Here is a 27,251-nt window from a genome sequence, read left to right as displayed (position 1 = left end):
GATGTCTTTTAAATGCGTATCCCTTTGACAAAACGTGCAAAACGTTACAGTCACAAAGTTAGCTGTACATCAAAGCTGGGTTGTAACTATTTGCAAGCTGAAGTGGAAAAATATGTGATTTTTTCAGTATCTCAGCAGAAATGGAATAATGGATATCTCAAGGGACAATTTCAGCTTCAGTGCAAAAATAGGAGTGGGTGACTTCTATGAAGCCAGAGATGGACCGCAGGTATCCACTTTTTAAAAAGTAAAGTTTTTGATCCAAGGAGCATTAACTTAAGTTTAGGTGAAGTAATTTTTGCTACAATCTGAAGCATTACCTGTTTTTAGCTAATTATTTCTAAAAGCTGCACATGTTCTTAAAAGCAGTTAGATTGAGACGTGGAGAGCTTGATCCTGACCTGTGTTGAGAATCACATTCAGTGGCTTTGCCCAGAGGGTGCTTTAATGATCAGCTCTGAACCTGGCTTGGTCTAGTTTGAAAACTCAGAGCTACATATTTTATCTTAGCATTCAGGTATTTCTGACTTAAGACTTTGTTTCTTCTTTTATTGTATACAGCCTCGTATCAGTAGTAATTTATGTGTAGATGTTAAATCCCACTCTGTTAGTGTGTTCATAATATATGTACGTGTGTATGTGTGTGTTTATATATATATATGTAAATTGCATGTTTATATACAAGTGTCTCCTGGATCAAGAACACTCTCTGAGCATCCTGAGGCTTGACACTTTTACAGAGGGGGATGCAGAACTATACCAGTTATGCCTTTCAGTGGTATAATTGTTAGATAATGTGTAGATAAACCACACCAGGATAAGTCAAACTAAAATTTTAAGGAAATTGTTACTGTGTTTGTGCCATGCTGTGTTACTGTATTTTGGCCATGCTGCCATTTCTTCAGGATGTACATGAAAATTTTTGGATTTTTCTCAGTGAAAGTATTTGCTTCTTTAAGGGATAAGTGTTCTGAACATGTTACTAGCTCTTAACAGTCTTGAGTTGAGGTTCGAGTTAAGCCTGATGTTCTTGTAATACCTTGTAAAAATATGTAACGTTTGTGTGGTATAGATTTGAAAGCATTAAAAACTGAATTCATGGTAAGCAGCTACTTCTAGATGGTGCTTCCTGGTTTGCAGGCTAAAACATTGCTAAACTTGCTTCATGTTTGGCCTTCAACAGTTACGAGTTCCTGTAGTTATGAACTTCGTTATGTTACCTGCATGTCTTCACTGAAAGAATTCATTTTACTGTGATGTGATGTGATGTGATGTGATGTGATGTGATGTGATGTGATGTGATGTGATGTGATGTATGGCAGGGTATCTGCTCTCTTTTTGCCCCATTCTCTTTTCTGTGTCTGTTGCCTCTATTACTTCATTAGTCTTGTCCCCTTCTTTAGTTATATCTGTCTTCTCCCTTTAGTTGATTTGCAGTTTGCCTTGTAAAACTTGAGAATGAAGGCAGTGTGAGGGGAAGATTTCTACGGGCAAGACTGGCGATGCAAACATTAGTTTGCTTTACATATCGCTGGCCTTTGTACTGATGTGGTTTCTGATAGCTTCCACTGAGACTTAGGTAGACAAAGGAGAAGTTTTCTTATTAGAAAAAGAGACTGAGGGCAGCTGTGCCAGATGTGCTAAGATGCGTTTACATTTTATGTGTGAATGAGGAGTTAGAAAACAGTGGAGCTGCCCTCAGACTGATAATATTGCCCAGTGAAACAGTATGTGGTACTGATACTTTATAAAAAGAGCTTGCACCCTCTTTGCCAAAGTTTTTTGAGTCATCCAGATTCAAAATAATATATGATAATCATATCTTCATGGATGTCTGAAGGTAATTCCAGAAGTTTTTAATTCTGCTTTTTATGGTAATTTCAATTATTCTGTATAGCCTTTAGTGATTATTCTTCCATTCCTTAGTAATACATTTCTGTCACCTTTCGAGACATGCAACATGTGCTGGGCTAAGTTTCACACAGCTCTAAGATGAAACAAGATGTGAAGAAAATTATCTTAAGACTAAATCAGTATTATTAAACATTTACCTATAGCAAGCCAAAAGTACATGGATTCCCTGCTTCTGTTAGTGCCTGTGTTTCTCTCCTGTGGTATGCAAACCACCAAATACTATGGGTTATTCAAAGCAGTGTTTGAATGCTGTAACAGAAGCATATCTGGCAGAAGTGGGCCACAAAGGAGCAGGATTAGAAGAATGATTGAAGTTTGGCAAATGTGAAAATTCAGTGACTGGACTTGGAAGCTTTAAACTGCTGTGATTTAGAAAGATAGGTATGAATGTAATTTGGGCTGATGGAATAAACATGGGTCCTCATGAGTTTGACTAGTATATATAGGAGTCTTTATCCTATTCTGAGTTCTGCAATTCAGTTTGGAAAGCAATGTTGTTAACTTTTCCCCACAAATCTAATCTGAAATTTAAGTGGATTTTTGCTTCTTGCAAAGTGCCTTTGCGAAAGTGCAAAAGCGCAAAAGTGGTTTTGTTCATTAGCTTGATTAGCAGGATTTGAACTTGATTCTACTTTCATGCATAGTTGTCTGGTATCTTTTTGGCAAATGTCCTGATGGCAGCACAGTATTGTGGTACATAGTAGATGCATGAAGGTGAGAAATTGAATAAAGTTATTATTTTGATTAGTTTGAACAATACACCACAACATTTCACAGTGTTATTCCCGTTTTTTTCTCTAATGTTTGAGTAGCAAAGCTTCAATTTTATGGAAGCCTGTGATTCTCCTATGTTAGGGCACACCCCCTGTATTTTATCTTTGAAATGTCAAAACCCCAGAGTATCTGGGTTTTTGTACATTCTTATAATAGAACACTCTGTACATTCTTTTAATAGAAATGTATTTTGGGTTAGATTTTAAAAGTTGTTTGAGTACAAAATATAGATGGTCAACAAACTCTTGCTTAACCCTTAATGGCTTTGCTTTGGATTGTTTTTGTCTTGTCCTCTCTTAAACTTGTGCAAACTTGTGCATCCACAATGTCCTTTGACAAGACATTAAACAGTCTTCCCCCATCCATTGAAGCACCTGCTCCTTTTGCTTACCGAACTATTACTCACTTCATTGGATGGCTTCTAGTTTGTATTTCAGATGGCATTAGGAAAATGTAATATCCAACATGGTCTCTGGTACTAATGATCTGGTAGACCTCTTTTTTATGATGCATATTTATTATCATTAGTATCATTAACTGCAGAAAATACAAATACAGGGCAAGAGCAATCTCCATTGCCATTCTAAGGTACTTCTTGAACTATGGCTGCTTCTCCTTCTCTTCTTTGATTTCTGTTTTGCCTCCCCTGGCGCGTACATTTTTTGAGATTAGGTTTTCTAGGTTGGAAGTTGGTGTAGCTAGTAAGTACAAGTATTAAATCTACCTCAATAAACTCAACCTGTGATAAACTGCAATTCAAGTACTAGGCAGAAAAATAAAAGTTTCACTTAAGTAGTACTCTTCAAGACAGTAAGAGAATTAATTAACTTCTAGTCAAGTGGTAGAGGTGAATATTTTGGATTAAAAAGTCCTTAGGGGTGGTGCATGATGATGTGGGACACATTAATGATGTGGTCTTGGTTCTGAACAGTGCATTTTCAGAACATAATTAAAAACAAAGCCCTTTAGAATGTGTGGAAACCAAGTGTGATTTGTACTCTGGGGATGGTCTTAACTGGGAATGATTCAGACTTTAGAAAAGTATCTTTGCAGATACTGATCACTCCTTTGAAATCTGAATGTCTCATTAACAAACTGCCATTTCTTTTGCTGAAGTTATGCAAAACCTTTGTAATTGTGAAGAATGAGCAGAAATAATGAAAAGACAAACTACCAGAAAAAGCAAAAACTATTTATGTTGAGGTACAGTAAATTGGATTTTAGGGTTTATGTACACATAAATGTGAAAACCAAAGCACTCTAAATACATTTCTTCTGAACTGATATTTAATGAGTTTTTAAAGTTACCAACTTCCCTTCTTGCTTTAGCAGACATTTTCAAAATTTTTTACAAACCTTTTTAAGGCAAGTTATAAAGAAGTCCTAAAGGATGCTTAGCTTGCAGATTTTTCTCGCATTTGTCAAAAACTTGGAGAAATGTTAAAAGAGATTAAAATTTTGAAATACTGGTGTTCAATTAAACAGGCTTACCTAGACAGTACATATTTTCTGCTCAGTAGACACAATTAACTCTAGTTTTAGTAACCAGTTAAAGTAAAGCTATTCCTTCGTGAGGATTAACTTGGATATTTTTATTAACAAAGTATTTTAGAATCTGCTTTTGTGATGCCTCAAAATACTACAGTGCATGCTTTGTTTGGTTAGAGAATATAGTTCACGTAACTTTAGATATGTGGATGCCTAGAAGTTACTTTTCATTGATTCAACCTGGTGCAGAAACTGTTTTGCAGTGAATGAGGGGAGAACTCAGTTGTACTAACTAAAACTTGAAGATTAAAATGCATCTGTGTTTTTTCAGCTCAGTTGTTGAGCTCTGCAACACTCAAAAGCAATATTTGAAAATACATTACTGAAAATAATTTGAAAATACATTACTGCCTTTGCTTGTTACGTATGCCAGAATTTCTGTAAACACACTCTGTTGGGACAGCACCTCATAGCTTGACACATTTTTTCATTCATGTTGAGTAGTGGATTATTTGAAAGCAGAATAGTTGTTGAGTTTACATAATTAGGAAAAATATGTTTTGCCTTTTAGAAAGGGTTGAACCGTTTGATTTGATGAGAAATAATTAAAAATAACACAGTAATGGCATATCTACTAGGTAAAAACTTTGTATATGCTTGAATAGTCTTCCAAATCTGTCTTAGTGGTGGAATTTACAAAAGTTCTTGGTGATAGTCTCTCAATATATAGCTTATGTGCATCATCAAGAAATTGTCCTGCCCAAATAATACATCACAGCACTTGTATATTTAATATCTACAACTCATCTTAGATTTCGGGTTATTTTAATCTATGTTTGTAATACCTCTCTGTGAAATGTGTCAATTAAAAGGGTGTGCAGTGGTGTCTTCTGAAAGAAGAGGAAGTCATTCCCCGTATCAGAGCCATGGAAGGGCGTAGAGGAAGACCCCCGAATCCAGACAGACAGCACTCCAGAGAGGAGTCAAGGACGAGGCGCCGCAAAGGCCGACCTCCCAATGTTGGAAGCGGTGAATTCCTGGACAACGCTGACACAAAGCTTTTGAGAAAGCTCCAGGCTCAAGGTAAGAACTGTGTTCATATTTTCACAAAGAGAGGGTATCAGTATATGAAGAGTTAATGTTTTTCCTATAGGAGAGTGATTTGTCTCACTAGGATATTAGTATACAGCATTTTATTTTGGGTTTTTGTTACATGCTATTATTGAAGACCTTTTGAAGATCAGTAAATAGTTTATCAGTATATTGGTTTTAAAGAAGGAAGTGCATGTGTAAAGACATGTCTAAAAGCTTACTCTACAGTTACTGCACAAGAAGCTGACAGTGTTTTGGGGAGTTCAAGCATGCAGGTCCTGGACCTCAGTCCTTTGAAAAGGAAGCTGAATTCAACTTCCAGAAAATCCTTCCTACAGCTGTCTTCTACGAGTGTGTCCATAAACAGTTAAATCAAATTTTGGAAATGCTATCACAGGGTAGTAGAATGCTTCAGGAGGTTACTTATTAACATAAGAATGGCTGACTTCAGGTAGACACAGGAAAGAGGCATGTGACCCAGGTGAGTGTGCTCTTGCTTCATTGTTAAAAAATTATTATATAATTACATGAGGTGACTTCTAAGGAAAACTAATTCCATGCTTTCTGAATAAAATGTTGATTTAGTAGTTTTGAAACAAGTATTTGCTGCTTTAGAAGAAAGAAGAAAATGGTTTTAAAATGAACCAGCATTATTGGTATGATTCTGTCACTTAATAAATAATTTTTTCCTCTGAAACCAATATTTGTTTTATGTAGAAAGTATCCATGTTCATTTGCACTGTTGACAGTTACTGATACATGATGTGCCATTAATGATCGTTCATAGAAAAATTTTATAAACACCAGTGTGTGCAAAACAAATCCTCTGTTTGCTCTGTCTTTACAATATGCAAATGTCTGGAACACGAACTGTACCTTTATTGTTGGACAGCACTGTTTTTATGAACTTAATATTTTCTTTTTGTAACAGAAATAGCTAGGCAAGCAGCACAAATAAAGCTACTGAGAAAGCTTCAGAAGCAGGAACAAGCGCGAGCTGCCAAAGAAGCAAAAAAACAGCAAGGTAAGTATTACTTGTGCAAGGTTGTGCATGCTAGGGGATTATTTTGAAAAGTTACCTGTCTCTTGCCGTGTTCTGCTGATATTGTTTGCTTTTGTTTGTTAGCTATTATGGCAGCTGAAGAAAAGCGAAAGCAAAAGGAGCAGATAAAGATAATGAAGCAACAGGTAAACTATGCAATTGCTAAATAAGCTCTTTAAATGATGTTTTCATTATCATTCAAGAAGGTTTGTTTCAAATATTTAGACAATTACTAAATATGCTGATTACAAAGTGTATGTTTGAAATCTAGTTTTAAAGAGCACACAGGGTATGTTACTTAAAATTCTAGACTCCATTAAGTCCACCACTAACCCATGTCCCCAGGTGCCACATCAACACATCTTGCAAATTTCTCTAGGGACGGTGATTCCACTGCTGCCCTGGGCAGCCTGTGCCAGAGCTAGACAGCCCTTTCTATGAAGAAATGTTACCTAATATCCAAGTTAAACCTCCCTTGATACAATGTGAGGCCATTTTCTCTTGTGCTGTCCCTTGTTCCAGGGAGCAGAGCCTGATCACTGGGCTCCACCTGCCTGTCAGGGAGTTCAAGAAAGCAAGAAGGTCCCCCCTGAGCCTCCTTTTTTCCGAGCTGAGCCCCTTTCCCAGCTCCCTCAGCTGTTCCTGGTGCTCCAGCCCCTTCCCCAGCTCTCTTGCCCTTCTGCTGTGGACATACTACATACCCTCAATGTCTGGATATGATCTCAGCATCCCAGCACCTGGAAAAAGTACTAGTATTGGTTTGCCTGTAAGTGACATGGGAAGAAGACAGAGATGCTGCTTGCCATTGTAGAGAGAAAATTCATGCAGCCAAAGCTCAGTTGAAGTTGGAGCTGCCAGAAATGTGGAGGACAAGAGAAAAAAGTTTTTTCAAATATATAATGGCAATCCTGCTTGTGTTTATAAATTGGGAAATGAGGAGCTGAAGAGCAGCTGCAGAAAGGGATCTGGGAGTCCTGGTTGATGGCAAGTTGGGTATCAGTCAGCAGTGCCCTGGCCCCCAGGAGGGACATCTTTGCCCTGGAGGGTATCAGGCCCAGCTTCACTGGCCAGGCAGGGAGGGGTATGTCCCACTCTGCTCTGCACTGGGGTGGCCTCACCTTGAGTCCTGGGGAGAGTATTGGGCACCCCAATATAAAAAGGACAGTAAACCATTAGAGGCTATCCAAAGAAGGCCATGAGGATGGGGATGGGACTGGAGGGGAAGTCTTAAGAGGAGTGGCTGAGGGCACTTGGTTTGTTCAGCCTGGTGAAGAAGAGACTGAGGGGAGACTCACTCTGGTCTTCAGCATAGTCAGGAGGGGCAGTGGAGGGGCAGCTCCAATCTCTGTGCTCCGTGAACAGTGACAGGACTTGAGGGAGCTACTGGAGCCGAGTCAGGAGGTTTAGGCTAGGTATCAGAATAAAGATTGACTAACCTAGAGGGTGGTCAGGCACTGGACAGGCTTCCCAGAGCAGTGGTCACGGCTCCAAGGCTGCCAGAGCTCCAGGAGCGTTTGGACAATGCTCCCAGGCAGAGGGTGGGATTGTTGGGGTGTCTTTGCAGGGACAGGAGTTGGATCGATGATCCTGATGGGTCTCTCCCAACTCAGCATACTTTATGATTTTGTGACATCTTGAGGTGTTAAAAAAAACAATAAAAATATGAAAGCCTTTCACATCTTTGAAACTGAGGTATCAAATCCTGACATATATCTTTTTTGTGGAGTAGTAAACCAGAACTGGTGTTACTGCAGACTACCTTAAATATCCCCTGAATAGATAACAATTAATTCTTGTTGGTAACTGTTTAAATGTTTCATTTTTTTTTTTTTTAAGAAAGTGCTCAGTGGAGTAGATACAGAGCTGGAAGTTGTCACTCTACCATGTATGAGTTACAGTAGAAAAGGCTGACAGAGCTGGGACTCTTCAGCCTGGAGAAGAAGAGGCTCAGGAGGATCTTGCTAATATTGCTAAGTACCTGAGGGGAGGTTGCAAAGAGGTGACTTCTCTCAGAAGTACCCAGTGACAGAAGGTTCCTTCTGAACACTGGGAAACAGTTTGTCACCAAGATGGCAACTGAGAACTGGAGCAGGTGGCCCAGGGAGGCTGTGGAGCCTCCCACGTAGATTTTCAACAGCAGCCTGGATGTGGTCCTGGGTAACTGGTTCTATGTGAGCCTTCTGGGGCAAGAGGGGGTGTAGACAAGGTGACTTCCAGATGTCCCTCCCAGCCTCAGCCATTCTGCTCTTTTGTAGATCGTGGCAGGTTCAACATATCCACTTCTCAAGGCAACCCATACTTGTTAAAGAAAAGGAGCACACTATGATTTTCATGTGGTCCTTACATTCCGAGAGGTCCAGGGAGCAAGAATTTTTAAATTGTCAAATACATCAAATCCAGACCTTGTTTGTCATCATCAGATTCCTTCTTGATGTGTAACCTGATAAAACTCATTATTTCCATGTGCAGAGTACTTTCTTCTCTGATATAGTTCTTTATTGTGATCTCTGCTGAAAACTTTGTTCTGTATTAACTCTAACCTTTATGGAGTTGAGAGTCCTGCATTTTGGCCACAATAACCCCCTGCAGCATTATAGGCTGGGGACGGTGTGGCTTGACAGTGCCCAGGCAGAAAGGGACCTGGGGGTGCTGGTCGACAGCCAACTGAACATGAGCCAGCAGTGTGCCCTCCTGGCCAAGAAGGCCAATGGCTCCTGGCCTGGATCAGGAATGGTGTGGCCAGCAGGAGCAGGGAGGTCATCCTTCCCCTGTACTCAGCACTGGTGAGGCCACACCTCGAGTGCTGTGTCCAGCTCAGGGCCCTCAGTTTGGGAAGGACATTGAGACGCTCGAGCGCATCCAGAGGAGGCAACCAGGCTGGTGAGGGGCTGGGAACACAAGTCCTGTGAGGAACAACTGAGGGAGCTGGGGGTGTTTAGCCTGGAGAAAAGCAGACTCAGAGGTGACCTTATCACTTTCTACAGCTTCCTGAAAGGAGGTTGTAGTCAGGTGGGGTTGGGCTCTTTCTCCAGGCAGCAACTGACAGAACCAAAGGACACAGTCTCAACCTGTGCCAAGGGAAATATAGGTTGGATATTAGGAAAAAGTTTTTTACAGAAGAGGTGATAAAGTTCTGGAATGGCCTGGCCAGGAGATGGTGGAGACACCATCCCTGGATGTGTTTAAAGAAAGACTGGATGTGGCACTCAGTGCCATGTTTAGTTGAGGTGTTTGGGCATGGTTTGGACTCTATGATCTTGAAGGTCTCTTCCAACCTAGTCATTCTGTGGTTCTGGGAGAGGGTGTAGCACACGCTTTCAACTTTTGCACTGTTTTGTTTTAAAGTATAATGGGAGATTGTGGCAAGCACATTTCTCTCTCTTTCAGGATTTTTCATAAAGGTACACAGAGAGAAATGAAAGAGAAAACAATTTCTGTTTCTGCTCCTTGTTTTTCTCTTGTGGAATGTGTTTGGAGAATTGTTTACCTAGAGTGATTGTTTGGTTGGATCATGGTGGATTGTTTGGGCCTGGTGGCCAATCGGATCCACCTGTGTCTGGACTCTCGAGAGAGGGTCACAAGTTATATGATGGTTAGAGAAAGTAGCATGTAGTTTTTAGTATTCTCTTTTATATAGTATATTAATGTATTATAGCATAATTATAATAAAGAAATCATTCAGCCTTCTGAACTGGAGTTAGACATCATCATCCTTCCCATTGGGTTCGCCAGTACCTACAACAGGAGATAATAGAGATTTTTGGTCCATGCTGTGAGCTTCACATGGAAGCTTCACGTGGAAAAAGTTCAGCACTGTCTGAACAAGGCCTCTGAATTAATTTTCTCGATAAGGTTGTATTATGTTGGACTTCTTAACAGTTTAAGGAGCTGCTAAGATTTGCCTGGAGTTTATTAGACTTCATGTATTAGAGCTCTATGTGTCAGAAAACGTAGTATGTCTTTCTCATCCATGATTGCTCTTTTACTGTTAAATATTTTAGATTATCTTTCTTAGGAGCTTGGTTTTGGTTTTAGTCATTTTTCAATAAAGTATATACATCACTATGTGGTCGCCAGAGAGTAAAATTTTAGAGTGATCCCTGTTCTAAGAGTCTCAGGTCAGCTCATAAGAAAACAATGTATTCTGTACAGATGGGCTTTACCCTCGCTGTTTGGAAAGCGTCTGCTGTTCCAGAGAAGTTCATTGAGCTCCTTTTCAAGCTTCCGGTCTAGGCCTCCCCCAGCTTGCAGGGCTATTCCATGGTCTAGGTTTTGCTACTAAAACTTTACAGGAAGTCCAGGTGGATGTATGCACTTTTCTTCAAAATGGTCTTTCCTAGTCACTGTGGCTCAGTCAGCTCTTTTGAGATAATTTCAAATAATGTGCCAATTAATTTTTAATAGCTAATTTAACAGACAAACCTATGCAACACAGGTAGTGTGAAATGATTCCAGTGTTTGCAATGATTACATTTCTCAATGTAATAAGACTTTGTTCAGATTTTAGGAACTAATTTATGAAGAAGAATATATTAGAATATGGTTGCCCAGCATCCATCTATGGAGTGCATAACTTGATCATTTTCTTCTTACCATGATGAAACATGCTTAAATGTGTTGTAGTACCCATGGTTCCTGTTCCAATTACTTCTTTTCTTACAGCATGTATACAATTCCATCACTAAACTACTTTGTAAGGCTTCCAAAATTAGCATCAATTACCTGAGTGCTTTAAATACCTGGAGAAACTGAAGTGTACTTAGGTGAGCATGTTTCCCAGGTTGCATGTGGGTGAATGTTCCTGGATGACAGAGCATGGGCTTTGGGTTTTGTTGAGCTCAGCTTGCTGTGCTGCCCGTGGGACCATAATGGCCTGAGAGAGGCTGCAAGAACTGAGGCACAAACAGTGCTTGGATAGACCTTGCTATTTCTTGGTCACAGAGATGACTTCAAGACATTGTGTATTTCATGACATAGCTCACCCTTCTGTTCATTCTTAACTAGCTTCACCATTGTCAGCTAGAATTGGAATACTCTAGTTTCCTTACATGGTCATTAATCTGGTCTCTTGAAGGTGTTAAAAAAATAATAAAAACTTTGACAACTTAAACGTGAGCACCCATACATAACTAGGTGTGGCTTCCTTCACAGTTATACCAGACATGTAATACTAGTAAAATTTCTAAACATATGGGAAAAGTTGACTAAAATGGGTGAAACTCAGTAACAAAAAAGTATGTATAAACTTTGTCATTTTTTAAATATGAAAGTATATGTGTAAAAAAAGTATAGTATGTAAAAGTATATGTATATTTAAAAATATATATAATTTCCTTTATATATATTTTTAAAGAAGCATCTTTCTTACCCTTGTAGGAAAAAATTAAACGAATTCAGCAAATTAGAATGGAGAAAGAACTTCGAGCTCAGCAAATTTTGGAGGTAAAAATAATGATTCAAATGTAATTTTTCCATTGCCATTTTAAAACGTTTTATTTTTATAGTCACACATGTAGTTAAAAGCGTAACTAAACATAGCAGCTCTAACAACCTTATTTCCAAAGGCCAGTTCAAAGATGTGTCTTAAATTATTTTTCTTAAAAGATCAACATAAACTGTGATCCATAATCTTACAAGTATTCACACTTGGGCTCAGGATTTTCTATCAGAATAGTCTTGTGTGTACATAAGTTAACAGCAGAGCAATTCCTTTGTTAGAGAAAAAGTTTGCAGTAGTAGGATATTAAAACAATACAATGCTCTGTTCTTTATGAAGTGCAGTGGGTTTAAAAATACTATGTCTGTATTAGAGTATACTCTACAGGTTTGCTATTGTACTAGCAGAGATAGATTGCTAGTTTTCAAGTCTCCATTGACATAAAAATTAATAGTAACCTCTTTGCCATTTCTGTGTGTACTTGGTTTCTTAAAATAGCAGTTGAAACAGTTTTGAGTGGGACTTGAAATTCTGGTTGAATTTTTTAAAGTAACTGAAATGTGAATTGATTGATCATGAAAGCTGCATCAGAAATTTCTTGCAATGTATGGAATATGTGATTATGTTCTTAACTTTTAAAGATACATAACTTTGCTTCTAGTCAGATTATTTTCATGTTGTGATTGTGCTGTTTTGTGACCTGTTTCGCATGCACAGGCAAAAAAGAAAAAGAAGGAGGAAGCAGCAAATGCCAAATTATTGGAAGCGGAAAAACGAATAAAGGTTAGTTTGGAGGCGCTCCAAAAACAAGAACTGTGTTATTGCACATAACGTATGTTGATGTATAAAAGCAATAAATTTGGGAGGTTATTCATTGGTAATGAAGCTGTACATAGAGACAGCAAATAACGACACGTAGGTATGGTTATAAAAAGGCATGAAGCATATGCAGAGGAGTTTGTGTATGTGTGACATACACACACAGATAGACAGAGACAGTACTTTATGTGCCATTACCATGGTTTACATAACAAAATGTTCGTGCAGTAGCATTATTCACAATATTCTTTTATGCACACTGTATCAAAAAATGATGTTGTTTCTTGGCAAGCATAGTCTTTTCTAGGCTGTAATGTATGCAAGACTACAGAACTCCTTTACAAATACTGGAAAATACAGTGTCTGTATACAAGTACTTCTATTGCTGCTTCGGCATTCTAGGTGTGTTCTAGCATGGAACTCCCAACTCACCAGACTTACTGTCATGTATGCTGTGTATACTTCTCTGTAAGTTAAATTCTAACTCAGATGTGTTGTTTTAGAATGGCAGAGCTGTGCAATTTGGTAAGTAAATTTTGACTGATGTTTTAAAAAAATACTCTTCTGTTCTTCTGTTGAAGGAGAAAGAGATGAGAAGGCAGCAGGCTGTTCTTCTGAAGCACCAGGTTGGTATAAGTTCGCTTGACCAAAGAGACAGAATGCCAGTTGTCAGCTACTACTTTCAGTTGTATGTGGGGGGTGGAATCCCCAAAATATGCCCTTTATAAACTTCTGGGTTTGATTCCTGCACAGATTTTCTTTCGCCTTATGATTTTTTTGCTTTGCTTTGGTATTGGGGTCTTTTGGGGGATTATAAAGTGGTTTTATGACTTTGTGATTTCTGTTTCATAATGTTGTGCCAACTCTTTCTACCAGGAGTTGGAGAGGCATAGACTAGATATGGTATGGGTATGTTTATTTTTGTACATCTAACACCGCATTGTGATTTGGTTGTGATATGGTTGTCATAGCAATGCATAAAATGTAGCACTGGCTGCTGTCATATTACATACTGCTGCATGGCTTTACAGCACAGTGCATTGCATACATCTGCTTGTCTTGTCTGTTAAGGAAAAAAAAAGACATGTCTTGAACATGTGTATAAATTAAATGTGGCGATAATTAAATGTGTTTTTTAACCAGGGATCTATGTTACTGATGTCCCAGTAAAAGTTTGACTAGTATATAAAATCAGGGATGGATGCAAAATCACTAGGATGGTCACTTGGATGATTTTTGCGAGCCTTGTCCCATTCACTGGGAATAAATCCAGATGTTTTAAATACAATTTGAATTAACCTGTTTTAGAAATCAGGGTGATGTCTTCCCCTTGTAAGATACTGAGGAAATTAGCTTTCAGTTGGTGGTAAATACATAATGTTATAAGGATACAACGAAATATTAGAATGTAATCATAGCTGCACCAAATTAGATGATAAAATTCCTATAGCCTTTACTGGGGCTAAGATTTGCTCTTCAGCTGTTAAGGCAAAACCCCTGTACCTAGTGCCTTAGAATACTGCTCCTTAATGCATTTGAAACTACTGACATAATTTACTGAGGAACAGGCATCAGTAAATGCAAGTGTTGTTGCATATGTATATGTACCACCACTGGCTTGATTAAAACTGACCTAGAGCTGATGAAATTAATCACGTTAATTTGTTGCTTGGTTAGAAAAATGTTAATATTTTCAATGTTTGAAAAAGACCAGTTTAAAATTTCTGCTGAATTGGCTATTGAAGAAGTAAATTGCAAGTTCCATCATAGCAGATGTAAGGTAACTGACCTGTTCCAGCCAACCATTATGCTTTTTGTTCTGCCAGCTTATGAAGGAGCATCACAACTGACCATAAGTAAATCTGTATGCTTCTTTTTTACACTGTCTCCATGTTCATTGCTTTACCTTTTTGCTTTTGATTGTTCTTGTATTTGCTTTCTAAACCTGAACTAAAACATGCACAGACTTGGCCATTCTTGTCCTATATTTAGTATTTACTGTGACTTGTCTATTAATGCTAAATTTGTTACTCCGCTTTTTTACTGATTTGAAAATGTGGTTTAGTTTTGTTCTAATATTACCTGCTTCAATAGGAACGAGAACGGAGAAGACAACATATGATGCTTATGAAAGCCATGGAAGCACGTAAAAAAGCAGAAGTGAGTATTAACTCTGAAAGTTTGACATTTTCATGGTTTCATTCTGCAGTCATCTGTAGAAGAGCAATGTCTTTTTATGTTATGTATAATTTGATTTGTGTACATTGCAGCAGTAGGACAAGAAACATTAGGCACAAATTGAAATACAGGAAATTCTGTTCAAACTTAAAAAAGCTTTTTTACTTGGAGGGAGATGGTTGAACATTGACACAGATTGCCAGTTTTGAGAGTTCTGGATGTTTTTGAGAGGAAACATAAGTAAAGTACAAAAGCCCCACAATTACTAATTTACTTTTTGTTTTACATTTATGTATTTCTATATCATGAGATTTTTTTTTATGTCCATATCCCAAAACTTTTGTAAATAAAGTGCAGATAATGAAGTTACTGAAATAAGATAACCACCTTAACAACAAGTAGTTGTTAAGGAAATTGTTAAAACTTCTCTCTAGGATGTATTTGCAAATTTCAATAAAAGCGACTGACCAAACCCAAGAAAAACTGAATAATACTTCAGTACAAGGAAATAGAGGAAGATGATACCCCAAGCACCCATTCCACTGTTGGAAATCAGGATACCAGGCTAAATGGTCATTTAGTCTGATCCAGTGCTCTAATTATATTCTTACTCTAATAGACATAGAACAGTGTTTATTTCAACCAGTAGAAGAAATGTTTAAATAGAGTTATGAAATGTAGTGCAGCTAAACTTTTTGGTTTTAATCATAACTGTAAATTACTGAGTGGCCACATAAATATACATATATACATCTCTTGTTTTTGTCTGTTGTTGGCAAAAACAAGTTGTAAGCAATGCCAGTTGGCCTTGGGACATTGACATAGGCTAAGATAAAAGGCAATAAACCATTTTCAAAAAGCAAATCAGAGGGCATCAAGTTAGGGATTTTGTGTGCTGCTTTAATGTATTGTGATTTTTCCATACAAGATGTCTCTTATGAACTCAGTGTAGATAAAGAGGGCCTGCACTGGCAGTACAGAGGATGCTTACACAGATGTAGAGCAGCAAGCAGGTGGGCAGATGAGTAGTTCCGAATGTCAATGCATTTTTTTTCTGCCAGTGTAAATTTACTGATCCAAATATGTTCTTTGTGTGTAATTTGAAACTCGATCTTGCATAAAATCCACTAAAGACTGTAGTAGTAGAAGTCATGATCTCTGTGCGCTCACAGTGGTTATCCACAGGTGTCACTAGTGGTCTGGTAATACTCCGTATAGAATCAAAAGGAAGAATAAAAAGTCATGGGGCCTGCCAGAACTCTACAGAGAAGTCAATGGTTAATACTGACCTACAAATGCAGCTGAGCCCTGATTTAGTATTGCCCATCCTCTCATTGTTGCAAAATATAGTGGTAGTGAATGGAAGAGACTAGAGTGACGTCTTAAACAGAATAGTAGGGAGTGGTTCTAAGTAATGGGAGGCATCTTGGCTTGGTTCTTTAGCCCTTCCGTGTCCACAGGTGAAAAGCACATGCAGCATCTTCAGTTTTGTATTTTATCAGGTTCTTGAGTGGAGGCACACACACATAACTGTGTTTGTTCATACGCAGTTCTGTGCTCTGAACAGGTGGTGCTAATGCATGGAAGATTCCACGTGCATTTTATACTTGATATTGGTTGCACAGAGGTGTGTGGGCAGTTGTGTCATCAGGACAGTGGATTGGCAGCAGAACCCCTGGGGATGGGAAAGGCCATGGAGCTCTAGGTTCATAGTCAGTCTTGGCATGTTACAGAGTTGGTGTAGTATTGGTGTAGTATTGGTGTGACTCCACTGTGGAGGGTGTTGAAGAGACAATAGATGCTTGGCTTCTCACTTGATGATGTGTGTGTTCTTGATGTGCATGTAAGACGTAAAGGACAGCATATTCAGTCTCAGGTTGCATGCAAAGTGTATGGTAATTCAAGGCCAGAAGCTACCTGTGTTTGAAAAGATTGGTTGTGTTTTATAAGGTATTCGTATCTAGTTTATGTATTTTGGGACTTTTAAAGCCATGTATTGTTCAGAGAGGTTTCTTGAGTGGTTTCTGCTGTAGCAGGTGCAGATTAACGATACTGGAGTGTAAGCAGAGCCTTTAAAATCAGGTGCCTTACATGGCAATTCTTGGCCATGTTTTCACTGTCATCTTTCTTAAATGGTACTTCAAAGAGTTTTTCTTTGCAAACCTACTTGAAACCTGTGTCTGTGTGGACAGGAGAGAAAAAAGTGAATCTTAGATTGCTTTACGAATTCAGTGATTTTGTTCTAGTTTTCCCCTCCCCTTTAATGCAGGTTCCTTAATTGATGTGGCGATTATTAAGGTTACAGAACTAGTGCTTTTCAAATTCTTAGATTGTTCCTTTTTATATTTAATATGTGGGGTTTATTTTTTCCGCTTTTAATTCTCTTAAGGAAAAAGAGAGGCTAAAGCAAGAGAAACGTGATGAAAAAAGATTAAATAAGGAACGTAAACTGGAACAGCGAAGATTGGAATTAGAAATGGCAAAGGAGCTAAAGAAGCCTAATGAAGATATGTGCTTAGCAGACCAGAAGGTAATCACAACAACATAGACTTACTTTCTTGCTTCTTGTTTGTGTATTTTATAATTCAGTCAGTAACTTTCTTCTTGCAGACACAATGAAAGCATTCAAGTTTTAATTGAGGTAATTAGAGAGCTATTCGAAATACATACAAATACAAGATACTAGAACACTACACACTAGCATATCTTTAGTTAATTAAAAGCTTTTTGTTTAAAAGATGCTTGCTTCCCAAAAAGCATGATTGCTTAAAAAAAAATTCTTTACTCAAGTTATTTTTACATCAGAAATGTGCATCATGTCTCAGTATACAGGCACTATATAGTCATCTAGAGAACTCTTACAAGTTGTTGTTCAAAAAGAATTACCCTCCCAGTCAGTCTTCGAGTTCTTAGTTCTTGTCCGTAAGGACTTGATGAAGATTGGGTTCAAAGTCTGTTCCAGAGAAATCCCTTCCCTTTTTCCCCCTAAATAATTTTACACCACCTTTTACAGTAATTTTTAAAGGCTCATAGTAGATCATTACAGTGTCTCCTGGCCAAAAAGGAAGTGTTTCTTAATCTCTTGCCTCCTGTAATTTGTGAAAATTTAAACGTGTTTCAGCATTGAATGTACAAGGGGTGCAGGCTACCTGTTGCCTGTACCTTCCAGCATTGTCATGCTGTAGGTCAAAAGGAAGTGTCAATCAATTTTCCTAGCTGTTATAAAAAAATTTTCTTTTGAAATATGCTACTGGATCTTTCACTTTTTTCTTTTCTTTCCAGCCTTTCCCAGAGCTGCCTCGCATCCCAGGCCTCGTTCTTGATGGAAGCACGTTTTCGGATTGTCTCATGGTAGTGCAGTTCCTGCGTAACTTCGGTAAAGTTCTTGGCTTTGATGTGACCATAGATGTTCCCTCCCTGAGTGTTCTTCAAGAGGGTTTGCTCAACATAGGGGACAGCATGGGAGAAGTACAGGACTTGCTTGTGAAACTTGTCTCTGCAGCTGTGTGCGATCCTGGACTTGGTACAGGATACAAGGTAAAAAGAAAAATTCCACACTAAACACCCTGTATACATGAATGCATTCCTCATAATGTGTCTCTGACACCTCTCTCATATGGATTTCCTTTGTCTTTCCTAATCCTTTTCTTCAGTGTCACGGTTCTAATGTTACTCCAAAACTTTGTGTCCCATCAGCATTCCCATTTTCCAGACATGATAAATTTCTGTGCATTTTCTCTTCACACCAACGCATGTCCCATTTTTATTTCCACCTTTTTTAGGGCACTGTCACATCTGTGGCCATGTCTTTTAACTCCTTTCCATCCATGCCTGTGCATTTTATCTTTATATTCTCAGTGAATCTTGCTATTTCTTTCCCTAAGGTCTGCTGTCTAGGTCACTGCATCAAAACCCCAATTTATTCATGACTCTCTTACTGGCCTTCTTTTTCAAGTCAATACATCTTTCTTCCACTCTAGAGCACTTCATGCTATCAGTGTACACAGCAGTATTCATCAATTTTCAGTTGGACCATGCCTTTTTACATGTAATCCATTTAATTATTGTTAATATTATCTCTGTTTTTAAAAACTTAGAGGTGAAGACATTCTAATTTGTTACTGTATTTAAGATTTACATTTGAATAGTTTCAAAGAACAATCATGTTTGATGTCCTTATGTAAAAATGCAAACAAACCCATACCATCTTCTATGAAGAATAATATAGTCTACAAAGGAAAACGGTGTTCTTAAAACATGATTGTTTGAAATGTCTTTGTTCTTTTTAGGCTAAAACTATTCTTGGGGAACACTTACTGAACGTTGGTATCAATCGAGATAATGTGTCTGAGATTCTGCAGATTTTCATGGAGGCTCATTGTGGGCAAACAGAGCTGACAGAGAGCTTGAAGACAAAAGCTTTTCAGGCACATTCTCCAGCTCAGAAAGCATCAGTACTTGCTTTTCTGGTCAATGAGTTAGCATGCAGCAAAAGTGTAGTAAGGTAAGATTTTTCCCAAACAGGTGTGTGAAAATAAAATTATAAATAATGTTGTAGTTCAGAAATACTGTGTATTCACTGTACTCTGTTACAGGAGGACTACTTATGTTCTTCTTACAATGAGAGCTGAAATTGGTTGAGTTACTGCTTCCTACCTTTATGTACTGTTGATATGATGGAAGAATATAACTTTTCCATGTTTGGTCTGTAATTTTGTTTTTAAAGCTTGAACCAAAGTTTCTCTAGCAATTTTTGGAATAGAAGATGAGGTTGATTACCAAGAAATTTTCTAGGCATTCTAGGGAATAATTTAGAAGAGTTGTTCAAGGCTTCTGCAGTACACTGTTTTCCCTTTTTTCCTTTTGTTTTTGAAGATGTTTTGATGATGTATTTTTAAGTAGGGTCATAAGGTGGCCCAGGTGGCAGGCTTGATGTATCATCATAGTAATGCAAGAAGGTATATGTTGCATTTGTGGTCAGTAGTGTATAGCATTTCATGATTTTACATCCTCCCTATGTTCAACAACTCGTCAAATCCCACCAGTGTGCAATAAAAAGTTAGGAAATGCCATTTTCTGGGATGCCTGTTCTTCCACAGATTGACTGTCTATGGTAAAGTGTTTCATCACCTAATTGAGTGCTGTTTTGTTTCTTGGTGTATTCTGCTGAGTTTGGAACACTGTCCTGCAAAAATGAATCAGGGTTGCGTAAGGCAGGAATGGAAGAGATGCTTTAGGTTTTCTGAAGTTGAAAAATAGCAGAAGTGGGCAGTGCAAATGCTGTGCATCAACTGTTCAAGAAAGTTCATGTGTATCAGTCAAATTCATCACAGAAAGAAGGTGCCTCTTGTTGCAGATGACTGTTAGGTCCTATTTGTAGGAATGATCACTTAAAACTTGAGTTTCTATATTTTGATCATAGAAACAACTGTAATCTGCTGAATTGCTGAGGCCGGGATGTCTCGGACATGGGCGCGCAGATGATGACTGCACCAAAGCCCTCTTTTTGGTTCTTCAGTTTCTACAGTCTAAAGTGAATGTTGGATTGTAGATGCAAGGGATCCTAGGCAGAATACTTCAGATGTACCAGTGGTAACTGGTTTTTCAGCACAGGGCTACATGCTTTGTGGCAAAGACATTTAGAGGCTTGACACTGAACTAGAGCTATGAGAAGAAGTGTTGAATGCCATGCTTCTTGTGGAAAGAAAGCTTAAAGACATAAGCATAAAGACTGACATAGGTACAGCAGTGTGCTACATCGGCATTCATAGTATTGTGATTTCTTAGCCTTAAAATTATTTATTTTGAATTTTAACGATATCTCAAAAGACAGTTATTTGAGGGAAAAGTGTCTATACGTAAATGTCTATCAGAAAAAAGATATGTAAGTTCACAGTTAATGGATTATTTTCATCTTTGACAGTGAAATTGATAAAAACATTGATTATATGTCAAACTTAAGGAGAGATAAATGGATGGTTGAAGGCAAACTTCGGAAGTAAGTTTCATTTCCTTAAATATTACAATATTTTGCTTTTTAACCTTTGTTCACATGCACTGCTATATCGGGAATTGGTTCTAAGCACAAAATCAGCTGATGAATTTACAGGTTTACCAAGACATTGGTAATTAAACTGCTTAATTAAGACAGATGTGGATCTAGGATGTTGCAACACCAGTCTTTTACAGTCCACTAAAGATGCATGAGATTCAGAGGGTTAGTGTCGCTCAGAATTGGAGCAAAGTCAAGGCCAATTTTGTATTCTTTGGAGGAAACAAAAAACTTTTAAATTGGAATATTAAAGGAGCCATAAAAGTGCTATTGACATAATCAAAGTTTATTTGGACCTACCATAATTCCCATTGTTCATTCTGAAAGGCATTTTAAGACAATGTGATTTTCATACAATTGCCAACTGAATTTTGCTAATTTATGTTATCTTAGTGTTTCTCATCTGTCAATGTCACGTTGTTCCCTATAGCTAGGGATCATATGTAGAATGCAAGCTTTGAGGTATTTTTTAATATTTCTTATATTTCTGTTTAAGGTAAAATTGGAACTTCTTAAGGGTTGTCAGTTTCATATTCACTGTTCTCCCATCCTACAAGACAAAATTCCATACAGCAACCATACTGGCTCCAAATATCAGGAAGCTGGACGGCATAAAGTTAATGAATCACAGGGGGTAAAAACGCATAGCCAGACTCTGTTTTTTTTTTCCTTTGTCATCTTTACCTCTTGCTAGGAATGGTAAATCCTTTCTTAGTCCTTGCTTTAGGTACTTTCGTTTCTAATCTTATGTCTCCATTTTTTCCCTTTAATGTATCTCAGAAGGAAGAAGGAAAGAAGTAAAGAAGAAGGACAAGAGGGAGGTAGATGAAAAAATTAAATCTATAAACAGGCATTCTCTACTAATACTACAAGTCCCAATCTGCCCAGAGTTAATGTATTTTAACCTTTAGGATAACCCAGTTACTTTTTTCGTGCCTTCATCTGTATTCCCTGTATGGGAAATGGTGTAAGAAGTGTTTATGAAGTTCTGATGTAGCCAACTTACAATTAGCAAAATGGACTCTTCCCTGTCCTTGTCTTCTTAGGGCCTGCTTAGTCTTTCTCTCCCTCCATCAAACTGTAAGTACTTGTAGATGTAGGATCTTCCCTTCGCCTTATAATCTCTCATTTCTTCCCTGTCAAGTAGTAAGCATCATACTCTGAAGTCCCAAGCTCCTCCTCCTTGCTACAATAATTTTTCCATTTCTTGTTTTTTTCCCCTCATGTGTGGATTTCGGGTTCCAGTACTGCAAGTATTGCAGCAGAGCTCAGAAATGTTTTCTGCTTCTTTGAATTCAATGAGCTTGATCTCTCTCAATCTTTGATTCAAAATTTTTGAGTTTTCCACTTTTTCTGATGAATTTCAAGAAGGTTCTAGAAGACCCTTCTTCAATCAATTTTAAACAATATTTTCTTCTTTATTATGTCAATTGTGTTTTTCTTAAACCCTTACTACTGTTCTGGGGCTTCTCTGAAATGAAATCTGTACACTTCAGTCTTCTTCTTGCTATTTTTTCCTGCTTCCAGACTTCATTCTTACATGTTGTCTTCCCCATCCATTCACATCTTGGTCTAATTTTTAAGTATCCCAGTGCCAAACAGTTTTGCATGGCAAAAACTGGTTAGTTGAGTACTCGCTGTGTGATCAAGAGCTGTGACCTCTTTTCATGTGCCTACAGACCTTTATGTGCCCCTCAGCACGTGCCCCCTCTGCAGGAAGTGTGTAGGGGATGAATAACAGAGGCTGAGGAATGGATTTATTTCATCTCAGCCTGGTTGGCCAGTGTTTACTGTTGTTAATCTTCAAACCACTGTGTCCAGGTTGGCTACAAGTATATTGAAGGGGGATGAGATTCTATCTGTATCACATGTGTTTGATGAAGGAGTTTTTTTTTGTGCTTATGTTCTCTTTTTTTCATGACATAAGCTTCTCAACTGGGGAGGAGGGCAAAAACAAATGCAAAAGGCTGTGCTTGACAGATGTAAATAAGCAACAGTAAAATCCTAGGTTGGAAAACGGAATCATTGTATTTTGTTTTAAGGGATGCTTTCCCTCTCACCCCTTTCCCCGCTCTTCCCTCCTTTTCTCCTCCTTCCCTCAAGTATCTTAATAAGTGTAATATAGATGGTTGGAAATCTGAGTTCTGAGCTGCCTGGACTGTTTCTGCTTAGCTGATGGTCAGTGAGAGGTTGCATCTAATTCCTTCTCTATCACATTTTGGTGTGAATCTTGATACTAATCCCTTTTTTTGTAAAGGCACCTATCTCCTATGATTAAGTCATCTTTCTTTGTGCTTTCTGTGTAACAGCTGTGGTCAGAATCTCACCTGACATGATTCTGTGATTTTTTTTAACTAGATAATCAAAGTCTCAGCATCTCCTTTTCTATTACATGTCTTCTCTTTGGCATCTCTTTTGTAGCCAGATCAACATAAAACAGAATAAAAATGAAATACTACCTCTTAAAGAATTAGGTAATAATAATTTGGTTATCATAATAATTCAGTTTTTTAAAGGACTTAAGTTTTTCACTGCAACAGTGTTCTTTTCACATGCCAGTGTTGTGGTATGCTCTGTGAAAGTTAATTTCTGTTGAATGAAACAATTTCAACTCTAAATGATGATGGTATATGAAAAGCAGTGTCACTAAGAGGAGAAATTACACCCTGAGTTTAGGTAGGAGACGCTAATGCTGATTTGCCAAACTTTAATTTTTTGAGACGCAAGGTGAAGTATGTTAAAAGTACAGTGTTCAGAATTTCTTTGCCTTGGTACTACGTACTACTTACATGCAAAAATTATGGGGAAGGCATGAACACTAAGTCAGAAGGTGAATTTTCCTTCTGTGATCTAGTAAGTATTATAGATCAGATTAGAGCAGGCTTCAGTCAATCATCTGGTTCTCTGATGGGCCACCCACTCTTTTATAAGTTAGTAGACTTTACGATTCTCTCAGCAGTTGCAGATGCAGGTTTGATCCATACCTGAAAGTGAGAAAGACAGAACAGTTTCCTAAGTGAGGGTTTTCTTCTTTCAGTGAGCCATATGTGTAGATAGCAACAGAAGAATCATGCTGCTTCTTAAAATAACTGAACATGTTTAAAGTTGTGCTTGCATTGGTTTCTGCCTCTGCAATACTTTGAGTAGGGACTGCTGCCTTCTTCTGATTTTGGTGTTATCAAAGAAGAGCATCTTTGGTCCATTTGCATGCTTGATAATTTGCAGTATCATGCAAGCTTCCTTTAGTGCTTGAAAACATTACATCTTTATTTTTGCTTTCAGCAAAACTAGCCTTTTTTGTTTCTTCTGATTCCCTTCAGGTATATGAAAGAGGTGCTGGCAGGTCATGGAACATTCACTTGCCAGCTTTATTACTGAGTTGTCTTCAAGATTATCTTAGTGTCTGTAAATTGTCTTTAAACTCATCCAGCACTGCAGCAGACAATCCAGTCATTAACTAGTGATTTTGGTAGTTAATTCCTGTGTATTGGCAGGAATTTCCAGTCTACACGAAGAGGCTTGAAGTTGTCCTCATAAAAAGGAAATCAGTTTTCTAAAAAATTTAATCAATAGCCTGAGTGATACTGATGTGCAGTGTGACTGAGGGTTTTTGCACCATACCTGAAAATGTTATTTGCTTCAAAATTTACTGAAAGGCCTGAGATTTTTGTTTTTTAACGTATTTTAAATCACTAAAACAGGTAAACATCCACTTGATATGGAAAAAATAAATGTATAAAACTTTATATTCCAGTGGATTATCTAGTGCATAAAAACCCAACCCAAAACAACAGCAATAACAAAACCACACCAAGAAACCAAAGCCCAGCAGTTTTCAAGTCCCCTTGATGATTTCTTGGCTAACAGTCTTTTTCCAAAAAAAGTGCTGCTCCCAGTTGAACAGTGACACCTTCATTTCAGTCTGTGCTATTGAGAACTGGCTCTGGTTATCGTCGTTTGAGAAGGCTGGTCCATTTGTCAGTATTCCTGGAACCAGTACTTGGACAGCACTCATTGTACTTGTAGCCACTTGCTGTATGGAATATTGTTCTGTAGGATGGGAAGAGAGAGGAGTACGACAAGGAAAAATTACGTCCTGGTAATTGTGTTTGTCGTTACCGTTCTGCTTTTCCCATCCTACCTTCTTCAGTCATCTCTTAAAAAATCTTTGTCTTTTCTACACGTTTATGAATCTCTTCTAAGTCAGTTGCGTTTTTGGTCTGCGTGATAAGTGACTGGTTCAGCCTGGCTATGTACACCTCCTGTGGTTCAGCATGTTTGCCTGCAAGCTCCCTGATAGGTGGAACTGTAATTTTTGCTGTGTGGAATCTTGTCTTATAGGGGTTTTGTAGAAGAAGGAGGTCTACTACAACCATAATAACTGGTATGTAAGTTTCCCTTTTCTTTCATAAAAGGAAAAATGACAGTTTGAGTAATCTTTAGTAGTTGAGGTAACTAAAATTCCCCAGGAAAAAAAGTATATCTTAGAATAAAAAGTTCAGCTAAAGGACTGAAGTCAAATAATATTTAAAGTTCATAAAAATCTAAAAAAAAACCAAAAAAAAAATTAAATCAACCTTACTTGTTGCCATGCAATGTATATAATTTCATACTTCCAAGTGAGGATTTTTGCCTTTTCCTCCCTGGCTCAGACACAGGTATTTTGTCATCATGTTCTTAAATGCATTAAATAAAAGATAAAGAAGTTGAAATGGTTCTTTCTTCTGTATCATCTTTCCTGACTTCTCAAAATCCCTCCTGTGTTTCATTTCTTCTGAACAGTTACACAGTAAAATTGACCTGGGAGAAACAAAGTCTATTCAGAACGGAACCACGAGTAGTAAGGGTTTTATAACCTCAGTTTTTCTTGTTGACTAGTGACAATAAATATTGAGAAAATACAGTGTCATGATAGATCAGAAGCTCTATTTCAAATCTGAAATGTATGATTTTCTTTCAGTCTCATAGGAAGAGAGGTATGTTTATGCTACAGCCATAATCCATCATTTCACCCTTTCTCATGTGTTCCAAGGCTTAGAATCATTCATGCCAAGAAGACTGGTAAAAGAGATGCTGTGGGGAGTGGGGATGGAGGCGAGGAACCCCATTCCTTGGAGACACCTGCACCTGGCCGCAAGCGCCGGCGGAAGGGAGGGGACAGTGACTACGATGATGATGACGATGATGACAGCGATGACCAGGCAGATGAGGATGATGAGGATGAAGAGGACAAAGACGATAAAAAAGGAAAAAAGGCAGAAGTTTGTGAGGATGAGGTGGGGAATTGTCAGTATAGTGAAACTTTATTTGCAAATAAGCTAAAACTTGTTTTCCTTCTGTTTTTCTGTAATACGGCACCGTTTCCCAAAAATGTTGCCATAAAAAGGAGGGAAAAATAACTTACCTCCGATGTTTTTAAATTTTTATTAGTTTTTATTATTTTGTTAATTAAAAAATGAACAATGCAGTTACAGTTAACATTCTCTATTTTGAAGCTTGAGTGATCTTCTTGTGTATTTTTTTCACAATTTCCCCCATGTAGTTACTGGCTGACTTTATTTGATCACAAGATGATAAATTTTGTTTGTCATTGTCGGATACAATACAGGAAGTATCAATGAAAGATTTTTACCTTGTTGAGCTGGTTCTTAATGGAAATGCACAGGCTTCCACTGGATGGAACCTGATACAAGGCACAAGCAATAGAAAATACTACATTTTAAACCACTTGATGCTACACTGGGTTTTCTGTTTGCCAGAAAGTGATCCATTCATGCAAGGTTCGAAGATTTCTAAGACTGCTTGAACAATGCATGTATCCAGCATATGTGAACTCAGATGTTTGCATACACCCTTAATTAGAAACCCAGCTAATTTCTAGTGTAGGAATAGCCCTGTGTGCTGTTATTGTGGATTTATTTCAAGTACTAGAATTGGTATGAATTTAAGAGAATACCTTAGAGGAACAGCCCCAAGTTCCTAAAAATAATTCAGAATTTAAAAAAAGAGTAATATTTAGATTTCTAATCTCAAGTCCATCCCTTAATCCTTTTCCCTCTTGTACAATCTCCTGTGTTGGTGCACTGGGTGTTTCATAGACAAAATTCCAGTTAACTGTACAGAAATTAATTTTCTGATCTACCAGAAGTTCCATTGCATTTGTATTCTATGTAGTATTTCAGAAGGCTTTACTCTGGTACACTTTTATGAAGCCAAGAAATACCAGACTTGTATCTTACGGTGGGGATGACTTTGACCATATTCTTTTGGAAACTTACTACTATTTCCAAAGATTTTCTTCAACCGAATTAAAATTCTAGTCATGGAAAAGACTCTAATTTTTAAACAGGGAAGAAGAAGGCAACCACAGACTTAATCATGAGTGCATTCCTCTTCAAAAATCAGCAGGATTGATGCTGTAACTTTTATAAAAAGTTATAATTTAAAGTGGCTCT

At 37.9% G+C, this 27,251-nt stretch overlaps 1 protein-coding gene and 1 long non-coding RNA gene across 4 annotated transcripts in view; one reads left to right on the top strand and one right to left on the bottom strand.

Moving 5' to 3' along the window:
• Positions 1 to 27,251, top strand: part of BAZ2B (bromodomain adjacent to zinc finger domain 2B) — a 110,828-nt gene that overhangs the window by 69,864 nt on the left and 13,713 nt on the right. For 2 of the 3 annotated variants that reach the window (XM_053982876.1, XM_053982875.1), the window contains exons 12-24: positions 128 to 229; positions 5,049 to 5,259; positions 6,200 to 6,292; positions 6,395 to 6,456; positions 11,687 to 11,752; positions 12,465 to 12,530; positions 13,148 to 13,192; positions 14,661 to 14,726; positions 17,134 to 17,274; positions 18,027 to 18,281; positions 19,034 to 19,248; positions 20,668 to 20,742; positions 25,829 to 26,072. In XM_053982876.1, the coding sequence (XP_053838851.1) occupies positions 128 to 229; positions 5,049 to 5,259; positions 6,200 to 6,292; positions 6,395 to 6,456; positions 11,687 to 11,752; positions 12,465 to 12,530; positions 13,148 to 13,192; positions 14,661 to 14,726; positions 17,134 to 17,274; positions 18,027 to 18,281; positions 19,034 to 19,248; positions 20,668 to 20,742; positions 25,829 to 26,072 (1,641 nt within the window). Of the gene's footprint in view, positions 1 to 127; positions 230 to 5,048; positions 5,260 to 6,199; positions 6,293 to 6,394; positions 6,457 to 11,686; positions 11,753 to 12,464; positions 12,531 to 13,147; positions 13,193 to 13,442; positions 13,470 to 14,660; positions 14,727 to 17,133; positions 17,275 to 18,026; positions 18,282 to 19,033; positions 19,249 to 20,667; positions 20,743 to 25,828; positions 26,073 to 27,251 lie in introns of all 3 variants that reach the window. The other variant, XM_053982874.1, reaches the window with a different exon arrangement.
• On the bottom strand, positions 23,474 to 26,784 carry LOC128810220 (uncharacterized). Its single transcript, XR_008437977.1, has 3 exons — positions 26,429 to 26,784; positions 25,379 to 25,596; positions 23,474 to 23,780 (listed from the first exon to the last, which is right to left on the bottom strand). It is a non-coding gene; the product is annotated as an uncharacterized LOC128810220 (long non-coding RNA).

Source organism: Vidua macroura, chromosome 7 (genome assembly GCF_024509145.1).
Source record: "Vidua macroura isolate BioBank_ID:100142 chromosome 7, ASM2450914v1, whole genome shotgun sequence".
Classification (NCBI taxonomy): domain Eukaryota; kingdom Metazoa; phylum Chordata; class Aves; order Passeriformes; family Viduidae; genus Vidua; species Vidua macroura.
This window is presented reverse-complemented; position numbering and strand designations above follow the sequence as displayed.